At 38.7% G+C, this 10090-nt stretch overlaps 1 protein-coding gene across 35 annotated transcripts in view; it reads left to right on the top strand.

Annotated features, from left to right (window-relative positions):
* Positions 1–10090, top strand: part of SOX6 (SRY-box transcription factor 6) — a 695707-nt gene that overhangs the window by 614122 nt on the left and 71495 nt on the right. For all 35 annotated transcript variants that reach the window (XM_045039006.1, XM_045039005.1, XM_045039007.1 and 32 more), the window contains one exon: positions 581–768. In XM_045039006.1, the coding sequence (XP_044894941.1) occupies positions 581–768 (188 nt within the window). The remainder of the gene's footprint in view (positions 1–580; positions 769–10090) is intronic.

The following is a 10090-nucleotide window of genomic DNA, read 5'->3' as shown; positions in this document are numbered from 1 at the left end:
TTAACCAGCCAGTGATTGGGGAATGGGGAGTGCAGTGTATTCCTGCCCGCCTCCTCTCTCCTGCAGTGGACATATGAGCACACAGATAAAGATGTCACTAATGTACACATGTAGCCTCACAGAATTTGTTTCTGCTAGGCCAGAGACAGCTCTCTTGCATTAGTATACCCAGGGTAACAGGCATCCTGCACAGAGATCTCTGTACCTGTCTCTACCCCCTTCTTCCCGACTACTCCCCATATAATTGGTAGATGTAGCCAGAAGACAGACAGACAGACAGACAGACAGACAGACACACACACACACACACACACACACACACACACACACACAAAATTGGAATCTAGGAACCCTCATCTGTGAGGAGGTGGGACTGGAGTGCTGGGGTATCCTCCAAGGGCTAAAAACCCAGCACAGCTTGGTTTCCCTGTGCTCTATGTATAGTATTGCAGTTTTCTTAATAACAAACATACCCTTTATTTGTCTGGAGATTGTAGCATTCTACAGGGGATTGGATAGTGGCAGTATTTTGTTAGCATCTAACCTGATAAGCTTCTAATAATGCATCCTGTGTGTGCAGATATCCTGTCCAGTCTCAACTCCCCTGCCCTGTTTGGAGATCAGGACACAGTGATGAAAGCCATTCAGGAGGCTCGGAAGATGCGAGAACAGATCCAGCGGGAGCAACAACAGCAACAGCCACATGGTGTTGATGGGAAACTGTCTTCCATGAACAATATGGGGCTGAACAACTGCAGGAATGAAAAGGTAAAACTTGCTTCCCTCCTTCACTGGCTCTGCTGGACCCATTAGCTCATTCTCCTCTGGCTCTTTCCAGGCAGCCAAAGATTTGGGCTTCTAGCTTGAAGGCTTCAACGTTACTGCTGATGAACAAATACACCCTTTCCCACTTACTGTGGGGTTGCCTCCCACGCACCCAACCTGGCACCCGACCTACCTGCCTATTGGTATCTTTCTGTCCCATTACAAAAGATTTAAAATATTTTCTAATAAAGGGAATATGTGAGGTTATTAGAATAGGAATAGACTATCTGAATATATAAAAAGAAGGAAGAAGCATATGCTTCTGAGCATATGCTCAGGATGAAGGCTACTCTTTACTATGACTCACCATTGAATTTATTGCTAAGTTCCCTATCCCCCAGGGCAAAAAATTAAAGTACAGCAACTTTCAAAATGCATTCATTTATTTTTTGATTCAACAAATTATGTATCAAGTGCTTATTCTGTATTAGACACTGTTCCAGGCACTGGAGATACAACAGTGAACAAATCAGACAAAAATCCCTGCTCTCATTGAGCCTACACTCTAGGAGAGCAAAGACCATGAGGAAATTAAAAACTACGTAATGTAATGTCAGTAAAGTCAGGAGGTGAATAGATGCCATGAGAGAAATAGAAGCAAGTTAAGGAAGTAGGGAGTTACAGGGTTATTCTTTTCGATGGGGTGGAATGGACTTTGAGGAAATAGCACTTCATGGAGACCATGATGGTGTAGGTGATGTGATGAGTCAGAGGAAAAGGATCTAGGCAGCAGGAATGATAAGTACAGGGAACCTTAGAGTATAGACCACCAACAAGGAGATCCATGTAGCAAAACTAGCATATGAGAAGGAAGAGAGGTGGGACACAGAGTAAAGTGATAGCCTGGGGTGGAACTTGCTAGACATTGTAGGCCCTGGAAAGGATTTGCATTTTATTCTGAGGGTGATGGGAATCCCTGGATGGGTTTTGTTGAGGGCACAAACATGATCTGATTTACATATAAAAGGATCATCCTGACCAATATGCAAGAATGGACTGTAGAAGTTAAGAATGTAAACACATTCTGACTCAAGAATCTGACTCTTGATTTTGGTTCAGGTGATGATCTCACAGGTTCCTGAGTTTGAGCCCCACACCGGGCTCTGTAGGGATAGCACAGATCCTGCATGGGATGCTCTCTCTTGCCCTCTCTCTCTGCCCCTCTCTCATGTGTGCATGCTCTCTCTCTCTCTCTCTCTCTCTCTCTCTCTCTCTCTCTGTCTTTCAAAAATAAATAAACTTAAAAAGAAAAAAAATAAGTATGGAAATAAGGAGACAAGTTGAGAGGCTATTGTAGTACACTGGGTGAAAAATTCTGATTATCTGATGAGTGAATGAAACATGCCATTTTTTTAAAAAAGAGATGACAGTATTTTCCCAGTGCCACATTCTGCAAGTTTTTTTTTTTTTAAACATGAGAACTATATAGGGACACATGAGTAGCACAGCGGGCAGTGTCTTTAGTAATAGTTTTAGAATAAATTTAAAAAGTTGTTTCCATTCGTATGTTTATTCACTATAGGCTGAGACTGTAACTTATAAGTTAGAACCAAGAACTTCCGCTTTGTTTCTATCCTTGCTAATTCTAGCATGGGTGCTGTGATAGACATTCTACTCTTTTGAATAAGCTTATACTGTCCTATTTCCTAGGAGTTTTAAAGTAGCATGTGGAAAAAGTCATGATACAAGTATAAGGTCATGTGCACTGTTACTTGAGTATTTGAATGTATAGCTATAACCAGAATGTTGTGTGTTTTTCTTTGTTTCCTCTTCAAAAGGTATGGTAATGTACTAGTCTGAGATTTGGGGTATATTCGTTTCCTAAAATTGTAACAATGACTAAACTAGATGGCTTAAAACAACAGAAGTTTCTTTTCTCACTGTTCTGGAGGCCAGTTTAAAATCAAGGTGTTGGCTGGGCCATACTCTTTCTGAAAACTCTAGGGAAGATTTCTTCTTTGCCTCTTCCTAGCCTCTGATGGTTGCTGGCAAGCTTTACCATTCCTTGCCTTTTAGCTGCATCACTCCCAATTTCTGCTTCCCTCCATATGGCTGTCTTGCATGTGTGTGTGTGTGTGTGTGTGTGTGTGTGTGTGTGTGTGTGTGTGTGTGTCCAAATCTCCCTCTTCTTATAAGGACACAAATCATTCGATTTAGGGTCCACTCTAATCCAGTGTGACCTTGTTTTAACTTGATTACATCTGCAAATACCCCATTTCCAAATAAGGTCACATTCACAGATACCAAGGGTTGGGACTTGAACAAATCTATTTTGGAGACACAATTCAGCCAATTACAGTGCGATACAGAGCCATTACTCATGTTAAATCAACCTCTCATCCTTGATTGATCCCCTATACTCTTTAGCCACACTAGCAGACTGCTGAGATTCAAGGGCTGGGCTGGGGTTTAAGGGGATGGAAGTATGATGGAATTCTCAAAGTATGGACATTATCAAAGTCCTCACATAGATTAGAAGGTTTAGCTCTGGAAGTGTTGACTTTCCAAAGTTTAATAAAGAATTTTATGTCAGTCCTCACTGCACTGACTTACTATAATGTTAACATCAAACAATCAATAAAAAATTGATTACTTGGCCTCTTTGCCTTGATTGATCCTCTTGGTGGGAGGTTCAGATCAGGTAGGAGAGAAACTGTTTGGGGAAATGTGTGTCTTTTGGTAACCTGTTAAGCCATAAACTTTTATATACTTGGGACTCGTGGTTCACATGCCAGTCACTGGATCTGCTCGGTCAACTAAGTACCTCACCCTCACAAGGCAGAACCCCTTTTTGAGAACTTCCTGGGTAGATGGTTACATATAGAGTGAGGTTTCAGGACCACAAAAGAAGAAAAGTCTTGCCCCCAAACTTCTTCTACTATTCTGATATTAGAGATAAACACAGAATTGATCTTTTGATCTATGATAGTTTTCTCAGTGAGAACACCATGAAATAACGTATTTACTTTTAATGTGAATAATATTATAAGATCCTTTTGGGGGAGCTGGGTGAGTGAATAAATAAGTTTTGGTGTAGGGATATTGAGTGGGAAATTGGGTTAACAACAACAGACTGATACATACACTTGGTACCATCTCCTACTTTACTATTTTGTCAAGGGTTAGTCCTAAAATTAATCTGAGAAGCATGTCAATGACTTATTTATAAGAATCTTTTTTTTAATTTATTAGTTTTCAAGTGAAAGTAATACATGTTTACTGAAATTTCTAATACAGAAAAATATATGGTAAAAAGCTAATTATCCTCCTTACCTTATTAACTACTATTAATGATTCAGAAATTCTCTTTGAGTAGTAACAATCATTAGTATGTCATAATTTTCTTTGCATATATGAGAAATTATTAAAGAGTCTTAAAATACATATTCTCACTTGAAATAGTAGTCACTGAGTTGTCACTTACCAGCTGTGTGATATTTGGCAAGTTGATTACCCTCTCTGAACTTCAGTTGCTTCATCTATAATATGAGGATAGTAACCTGAGTTACAATGAAATAAGATACGTGTGAATATACCTAGTACATTCCTGGTGGAGTAGGCATTTTCTTTTATTTCCTATACCTTTTAAGTAAACCATGGGTGACCTTGAATATATAGAACAAAATATACTATTTGGCACAGTGAAGAAGTCCTCACACAATAATGAGAGGGTCAGAGGAAGTAAATGGTCAATTTTTCAGATTTTGGCATATTGGCTAACTCACATGGTTAAACTCTTTTCCAGATGAGTTGCTACACAAAGCTATGAAATCTTCAGGTTAATTAGGTTAGGTTAGGATTTCTCAACCTCAACATTATTGCCTTTTTTTTTTTTCTGGCTTGATAATTCTTTATCATGGCAGAGTGGGGGCAACTATCTGGCCTCTACTCATTGGATGCTAGTAGCAACCCTCCATTTGGTGACAATTGCCAATTGTCTCCTATTGGGGGAGGAAGGAGAAAATTGCCCCTACTTGAAAAATCACTGGGCTAAATAAAATGTATTTAGAATTAATACGTTTCAGAAACTTCATTCTACAAAAAAAAAAAAAACCCACACAAATTATTTTGTTTAAAAAACCATTCTGTTATTAAATTATGAAAATCATTTGCTTTTGATTAATGTTATGAATGAAATCTTCTTGGAAAAATGCATCTACAAATTTTTGTTTGGAATATTAGCACAGAGAATATTTAAAACATAATGTGTTCTTAAGCCATTCAGTTTGAAGGAGTAATGAGAAATAAATTCAGAATTGTTGAAGCAATTCTGCCATCCCCTCTGTCATTCCAACCAGGCCTGGAAGAGAGCATCCTAATCCGTGTGCACCATACCTAGTAGTAAATTGGCACTGGGCATACCTTACTTCCAGCAATGATCTTTCTGTCTGACACTGTGACCTTGTATTGTTGAATTTGTATCATCAGTTAGATTTGGAGTTCAAACTAAAGGTTCTACTAACTTCAAATACTACAGGTTAATTTTATGTATTGGTCATTGACTTTTCTTAATTCATTCGGGAGGGAGAAGTCTGAGGTTCTGAAATCTTATTTTGCTTTGGAAGACACAGGAGAGAGATTAGAGATTAGGTTATGATTTAAAAAATACTAATAAATCCAAACTTGACCTAAAATATGTCACAATGAATGTGACTGAGCCCCTGAGGGTAAATGGTAAAAGTCGTTTCTGCAGAACCAGAAAACCCTGGTTTCCCAGTTGAAACTCTTTATGGGGTTGTCTCTATAGATGACTTTACTGGGGTCTCTGTAGATGACTTTACTAGGGTTAAAATTTGGGTACTGAATAGTCAAACAGTATCATGGTAGCTTTGGCTCTCTTATAATCAAAACATCCATCTTAAATTTGTGATGGTCCATAGGATACTGATTTTTCTCTCGAAGATCAGATTTTCTTCTGAGGTCAAAGAGGGTAAATATATAACAATGCAATAAGATAGGTGGAATGGATTGTGACAAACTCATTTTAAGTGTCTTTGGAGTTGTTCAATTTGGAATTATCTTATTTTTCTTAAATATAAAGATCCATAAATTAGATTTATGAATTTGTTCTTTGTAACCCATAGTACAGTTTTAGAGAGTTTTTCAAGGTGTTTCTGTCACAAAACCTTATAACTTATTAAGCATACCTTGTCACTCTCTCATTTGGACAGTCTTTACAGAGGAGTATGTCACAGAGTTGGGTTCCTTGAGAAGTGGGACGTGTGATCGAGGCTAGCGAGAATGTTTATTGGGGTGTGCTCTCTCTCATTGCCACCTATGGGAGGAAAAGGACAAAAGAAGGACTGGTTTATGATGTAGTCTCTCAAGAAAACCCACAGGAAGCTTCGAGGCTGCCATGGCCGTTCAGAATTATCCCAAATTGGGTGTGTGGGGGGGTGAGCTTTCACACACTTGTGTCAACCAGTCGTTGGATGAGGGCTACCCCGGGCAGGAGACATGACCTTGGGTGAGGTGACTCTCTTTAGCTGAGGCAATGCCAAAGAGGACCGACAGCTGGAGAAGGCTGGCTACCAACAACAGTCCCTGCAGGTTGAGAGAGTAAATCTTTCAGTCCTGAGGTGGGATCTGGGCAAAGCATCACAATGTCCACTGTGGAGTGTTTTTGTGACATTTAGTAGCATTAGATATATACAAAGCATGTTTTATATGTTTGGTAAGTGTGGACAAATATCTATTACACAGGAGTGGGGATGCTTGTGTCTTTATAACATATAGACTCACATATATGTCCATCAGAATGTGTGTTTACCCATGGCATATTTCACTTTATTGGGTATATCCCAATTTTAGCACTTCAAAATGAAACATTGTTGACTTGATTGGCCAGAACGGCACCAATGGAGTTGTTCTGGTTGGTTGTGTCACAGGATGTTTAGGGTCTGTTAAATATATAGATTGTAGGGACAATAGACTGTAACAGCACCTTAGGAGCTGTTATGCTCCATCATTTCAACATAGCTTCCATGCCTGGATTGTGAGTGTCCTGCCAGCAGAAGCCTAAGTTACTGCCCTCGATAGTAGCTTTTCACGTCAAGAACACCATTCATCTTTATCCCTAAGTACCAGTGCAATTAGATCATATTATAGACTAATTGCTTACCAAATTTTGTTGTTTTGACATCTCTAAGATAGAAAGTATTTCAGTTATGACAATACACAGCAGAATTTTAAATAGGCTGCTTCCAAATGTCCTTAGCGCTCAGCTAAGGGCATCTGGCCAGAGGAGAGGTGAGACAGAGTGCGCTGTTTCAGTGTTAAAGTGTGATCTCTAACTCCTCTGACCTTCCTGAGGTTTGAGTGCTGACTAGGTAATTGGTTAGAACTTTCCTGAATAGCTATTATGTTACTTGGGAATCCGGTTATTTTGCTCATCTTAATAATCCTGATGAGCCAGGAGATTGATTCCCTACTGATCAGAGTTGGTCATAAATAGGTAGATTACACATCTACATGCATGTGGTCTGAATTGGTATTCCCCTCACCTCCTGAGAGTCTTTTAAGAAAAATGCTTGATCTTATCATGTGTCAAAGCAAGCTATCATGGACACTCCTGTCATACTGTCTGTCAAGTACATTGATGGGATTAAAAGCGTAGAAAGAACTGGAGGGGACATTACATTTGATCTGGCCCAATCACTTCAGTTCACTGAAGGAAAACCTGAGGCCTAGAGAAAGAAAATGACTTGCCGTTGTCACATAGTGGGTTCATGGCAGAACAGAAATTAGATTTCAGCTTTCCTAATTCTCAGACAATGACGTTCTTATTTATAGAACTGTGCCAGGCTCATTTATTAATTTTCTATGAGATCTTTAAGACTGTTACACATAACAGTACTTTTTACATTGACAATCTCAAAACTTTGATATATCAGACAATAAAAATCAACAAGATCTATGAAGCAGAAAAGCATTGAGCCCCCTGCTTCCTGTACCTCCTCTCTGGGTAGGTCATTCTTCTCTGCCATGATGTCTATTGGTTCTGCCTCTGGAAAGGTATCAGTCAAACAACTGAAGGTTGAGCGATGTTAATATAGACAAAGAGGCAAAAGTGGAGGCTAAGTGTGGAACAGTAATACAATTAGAGGCCACATAGTATTTTGGTTTTTTGGTTTTTTGGTTTTTTTTACTTTCATGATACAGACATTTATTTATTTTTTATTTATTTATTTTTTCAATATATGAAATTTATTGTCAAATTGGTTTCCATACAACACCCAGTGCTCATCCCAAAAGGTGCCCTCCTCAATACCCATCACCCACCCTCCCCTTCCTCCCACCCCCCATCAACCCTCGGTTTGTTCTCAGTTTTTAAGAGTCTCTTATGCTTTGGCTCTCTCCCACTCTAACCTCTTTTTTTTTTTTTTTTCCTTCCTCTCCCCCATGGGTTTCTGTTAAGTTTCTCAGGAAACCTTCAAGGAAAGGGTAATTATCTCCATTTTATAAGCATGTTTATTGAGACTCACAGACATTAAATAACTTATGTAAGAAACACAGCACAGGCTACTTCTAGGATTAATCCTGGAAACTGAGTCCCAGGATACTGAGAGTATGGGTAATCCTGGGACTCAGTTTCCAGGATTAATCCTAGAAGTAGCCTGTGCTGTGTTTCTTACATAAGTTATTTAATGTCTGTGAGTCTCAATAAACATGCTTATAAAATGGAGATAATTACCCTTTCCTTGAAGCATTATTTTGAGGGAAAAAATATGTAGAGCACATATCTGACACAGGGGATGCTCATTTAATATTAGGTGCTTACTTACTTCAAGACCTCAGACAGGTTGACAAATCATTGTTAATTTTGTTAAATTTTCACCCTTTGGTGCTCTCCAGTGGTGGAGGGGTTAACCTACTGCTCCCCAAATGTCTTAGAATGGAAGGTTACCAAGAAGCTGACAGCACCTTCTTATGAAGTCAAGATACCCACTTTTCTTTTTCATTCTTAGAGTAACCTGGATACACTAGCTACCTGCTAGAATCTGGCCACAACCAACATGATAATGTTTAAATTTGATTATGTTAGAGTTCTAGGAAGATTTTGTCCTTACTAATTTAACATATATTTTCATATATTTCCAAAAACCAAAATTTAAATCTATTATATTTGAAAATATTTAACCTGATTCTTGATACCTATATACATTTCTCATGCCCAAATGATATCTTTCTCAATCAAGTTAATGGGAAAATAATCATTCAGTCTCTGAGGCACATTGCAAACTTGTTTCTATTTGTTCAAAAACAGCAGTTGTTCAATTTTTGAAAGTGTAGATTCTTACGCTTCAACCATACTTTGCAAAAATATCAGAACAGTACATCAGTATTACACTGATGTAATACTGCCCCCTTTTATTGGAAATGAAAAACATACTGGATGTCTTCCGCTTCGCATTGTCAATTGCCACAGCTCTTTGTTACTTGTATATACAGTTGATTCAGATATTCATTGTTGTATGACAGGATGAGTTCAGACAGAAGATCGATAGAGCCATGCAACAATAAGTGAAAAGGGATTGTGAGCAAATTATTTAGCAAGGTGTGTTTGGAATGAATGAGCTTCTTATCCAGCACAGAGACTAGTGAGGTTTTGTTGTTTCCAAAGGTGTACAGAGTACTGATTAATCAAAGTGGTTGTCGTTGTAAGCAGTTGACTAGTATGTTTAGTTGCAGTGCTTTTTTCTATGTCAACCTATTCCCAAGATAACAACTTGTGCCATAAGGGTTTTGGACACATTAGATATTTTATAGTAAGGGAACAAATTCTAATCGTAACATCCTCATTTGCAAAGCAGAGCAGTAGTTGGCTTATTTTTTGCTTTTTTGTTTTTAATATGAAATTTATTGTCAAATTGGTTTCCATACAGTGGAAATAGTGCTCATCCCAACAGGTGCCCTCCTCAATGACCATCACCCATCCACCCCTCCCCTCCCTCCCACCCCCCATCAGCCCTCAGTTTATTCTCAGTTTTTAAGAGTCTCTTATGGTTTGGCTTCCTCCCTCTCTTTTTTTTTTCCTTCCCCTCCCCCATGGTCTTCTGTTAAGTTTCTCAGCAATGGCACTGCTAGGAATTTACCCAAGGTATACACAAGTGCTGATGCATAGGGGCACTTGTACCCCAATGTTTATAGCAACACTTTCAACAATAACAAAATTATGGAAAGAGCCTAAATGTCCATCAATTGATGAATGGATAAAGAAATTGTGGTTTATCTACACAATGAAATAGTACTTGGCAATGAGAAA

The sequence above is a fragment of the Felis catus genome, chromosome D1, assembly GCF_018350175.1.
Source record: "Felis catus isolate Fca126 chromosome D1, F.catus_Fca126_mat1.0, whole genome shotgun sequence".
Lineage (NCBI taxonomy): Eukaryota > Metazoa > Chordata > Mammalia > Carnivora > Felidae > Felis > Felis catus.
Note: the sequence above shows the minus strand (reverse complement) of the source record. Positions and strands in the feature narration are given on the sequence as shown.